The sequence below is a fragment of the Gavialis gangeticus genome, unplaced genomic scaffold, assembly GCF_001723915.1.
Source record: "Gavialis gangeticus isolate Ggan-Ray unplaced genomic scaffold, GavGan_comp1, whole genome shotgun sequence".
NCBI classification, from domain to species: Eukaryota; Metazoa; Chordata; order Crocodylia; family Gavialidae; genus Gavialis; species Gavialis gangeticus.
This window is the reverse complement of record NW_017728995.1, coordinates 61,240,030-61,243,212: the sequence shown is the minus strand read 5'-3', so window position 1 is coordinate 61,243,212 and position 3,183 is coordinate 61,240,030. Positions and strand designations below refer to the sequence as shown.

The window sequence follows — 3,183 nt, the reverse complement described above, 5'->3', positions numbered from 1 at the left end:
CCCCACAGGTCTGTAAATTTAATGGCAGGGGAGCAGTGACAGCATTCTTTACCTTGGATTCAGCCTACAGCCTGAAGGTTGAGCACCACTGTTCTAGACCTTGCACAATATATAAAAAGCTCTGCAGTTTTCAGCAGACACCTTTGATTAGAGAATGAAACAGAAGGGTTAGAGACTGGTTTGTGGGAGTTTTATCTAGATCAATAAAGGGAGGTAACTGATAATAGGGTGCCTGTTCAAAATTCCTTCTAAGTCAGATGTGTGTGTAGTGGGATAATGGTGGCTGCTTGGAAGATACAAATTCAAAATTTGCTGAATAGATTATACTACTCGGGGCTAGCAGGGAAGGGTGTAAGACAGTGTATTATTTTAAGTATTTGACACATTCCTCTCTGGTAACAGTATTCTGCCAAGATTGAAATTTGTCATGCTAAAAATCTAATATGAAGTGAGTTAAAAAGTATTCTAAAATAAATCAATGTTATATTACTTTATCCCTTGAAGTAGCACGTACATTCCAAGTATGCTGCTACCCCCAAGTATGCTGCTTTGGGGGTCTCCATTTCCTGCTTAGTGTTCTCATCCATTTATTTTCACTATCTACCTGTGCATGTTTACAGGCAGTGATAGAACTCCTAGCGTATGGAGCTGACCCTAATCTGCCATTGAGCAAAGGCATAGGAAGTGCCCTTTGTGCAGCTGTCAGCACAACATATGAACAGAAGAGAACAGCAGCAAGTCGAATTTCTTTGGTAAGGAAACATATGTTGGGTTTTTTTTTTTTTTTAATGCCTTTTTTATCCAAGTAATTGTTTCACCAGATGTGTTGAATCCTGGTTCTTTTTAGTGGTTCAGCTGTTATTCAGTGATGCTTTTTTTCTTCCCCCTCTTGGTAACTCAGCTGTGTTCTCAGTCACAGTAAACAAGCTGCTTCTGTTTCTGGCTTGGTGTTCCTGCTGGGACAAGGAGCTATCAGAAAACTGGTTGACATGCTTTAACAACCATGATGTCAAATACCTAATGGAAATAGGGACAAGTTATGGTTAAAATGTGGTAGGTGTTTGTTGTTAACCCTAGTGTCCCATGACCTATGTGGATTTGGCACACCCGTCAGCCATGATTTGAAATGCAACATAATTTTCCCATCAGTTTGGAGTCTGGAGATCTTGCTAGGGGAAGAAGGGTAGCCCTACCTGGGTCCCATTTTTACCTGCTTTCCGCCCTCAGCAGAATTGTCAGCTTTGTCTGTTTTTGCAGCTGCTCCTCCAGGCCGGGATGCCTTGGAAAAACACATCACCATTGCTTATATGGGTAATAAGAGTTTTGCCTTAAGAAAACTCATGTGGAGATGTGAACATTCTTTAGGGGAACCTTTCACTTGTGGCTGTAATGTGGGGAAAGGTACACCCAGGTCTGTTCCTGCGCACAGCAGCATGTGCCTAAGTAGAGGCCAGGCTCTGATGCTCAATCCCTTTGCTCCACTGGTGACAGGAGGCTGTGATTTTATTGAACATTTTTGTTTTAGTGTTGCTGTCTGGAAATACTTTTTTTCTTTCTCAAGATTGACAGGCTGATTGGAGCTGGTGCAGATCCCCTGATGCCAGTTACTGTTGGTCAAGGGAAGAAGACTGCAGTAGGAACTGTAGTAGACTATGCCTACTATACATACTGCCAGGTACCTCTTACATCCCAAAACTTCTGTTTTAATATTAATGCTAGTGATGTTCTCCAGATCCACAAGTACAAACAACCTGCTTTTTCTAGTTCTGCAGCTATAGGTTCAGCAGGGGGTTAATGTGGAAAGAACCACCAACTTTCTGTTTTGTGTGTGAGGGATGGGAGGGCGGTCTTTCCATTTTTCCCTAAACTGTGAAGTACATAAGGCTGACAGATGTTTAAAAAGTCCTAGTTCTGGAAGAGAAAAATTGGTTACCCTATATATTAAATTTCCATTTATAAATGGTTTGCAAAATGTTAATAAATATTGCTAGCTGGTACAAGCATGAGCAGTATGTGTTTGTAGGAGATTGGAAGAATGTTAGAAGAAGGCATTATAAATGGGGATATGTATCCTACTGACAGGTGAACTCTATAAGAATCTATAACATTAGACTGTGTCAGCTTTAGCCTATCTTAGGGTAAGCAGAAGTAGTTTTTTGCTACTCTTTCTTTTTTAGTTTCCCAGTAAAATACTAAGAATTCAATTAATCTCTGTTCATTATTGATGCTGATTGTAAGTATGAAACAAAATGATGAACTTGAAAATAAAACACACAAACCTTTAAAGCTGTTGTTCACCAAGATTTTGGGCCCAGTAGTTTGAATCTGCAGTGAAATACACTTGTTGTGCTTTAACACAAAATTATGAGTCGCATCTTTTAGATGTCTATTTTTTTTCAATTGGCTTTCTACTAAAATTCAAGATCAATTAATTGAGGCTGGCCATTGTAAAATACAAATGTATATTTTAAGTTTAAGATTTGAAAAAAAAAACCAGTGTTCTCTATTTGTAGTAGCTATAGGCAGAATGAATAGAATCCTGAGATCCAAAAAGCTGCTTTTTGCACAGAGACTCCAGTGTGGCTTTTGAGCATATTTCAGGTGTTAGGAGAGGATCCTGTTTAACATTTTTATTACTGATCTTAAGACAGAAACTAGATATGACTTCATGACATTGGAAATTACTCTAAGCCTGGGAGGCCCTGGCAATACAGAAAAGATTAGATTATTATTTCAGAATGATTAAATAATCTTGTAGAATAAAGCGTTAGAAAGGAGAATAAGTTTAATAGTTTGAAGTGCAGTCATGCACTTTGGGATCAATAGCAATGATTTTGGCTATGGGGTGCAGGTGCGGAGACTAGAAACAACTGAGGAAGTTTTAGCATGTTTTAGTTTTAGCTGATTTGTAGGATGAATGAGCTGTGGCTAATGCAGTTCCAAAGTGTGTTAGGCAAGGTAGACTCAGTAGATATAAGGGAGTAATCTTAGCACTGTAGAAGATATTGGTCAAATTTAGCATACTATATGAAGTTCTTATCTCCAGCATTCAGGGACAACAAACTTAAATTGGAATAGGTACAAAGAAAGGCCACTAAAATGGTTGAGGGAATGGGGACCTTTTCTTACAGGGGAAAATGAAAGGATCTTGACTTGTTTAGCTTAACAAAATGGAGGTTGAGA

The 3,183-nt window shown here is 38.9% G+C and overlaps 1 protein-coding gene across 2 annotated transcripts in view; it reads left to right on the top strand.

The window, feature by feature from the left end:
• The window catches only part of ANKMY1 (ankyrin repeat and MYND domain containing 1), a 79,245-nt gene that overhangs the window by 47,529 nt on the left and 28,533 nt on the right, over positions 1-3,183 (top strand). For both annotated transcript variants that reach the window (XM_019503688.1, XM_019503689.1), the window contains 2 exons: positions 621-752; positions 1,562-1,675. In XM_019503688.1, coding sequence (XP_019359233.1) covers positions 621-752; positions 1,562-1,675 — 246 coding nt within the window. The remainder of the gene's footprint in view (positions 1-620; positions 753-1,561; positions 1,676-3,183) is intronic.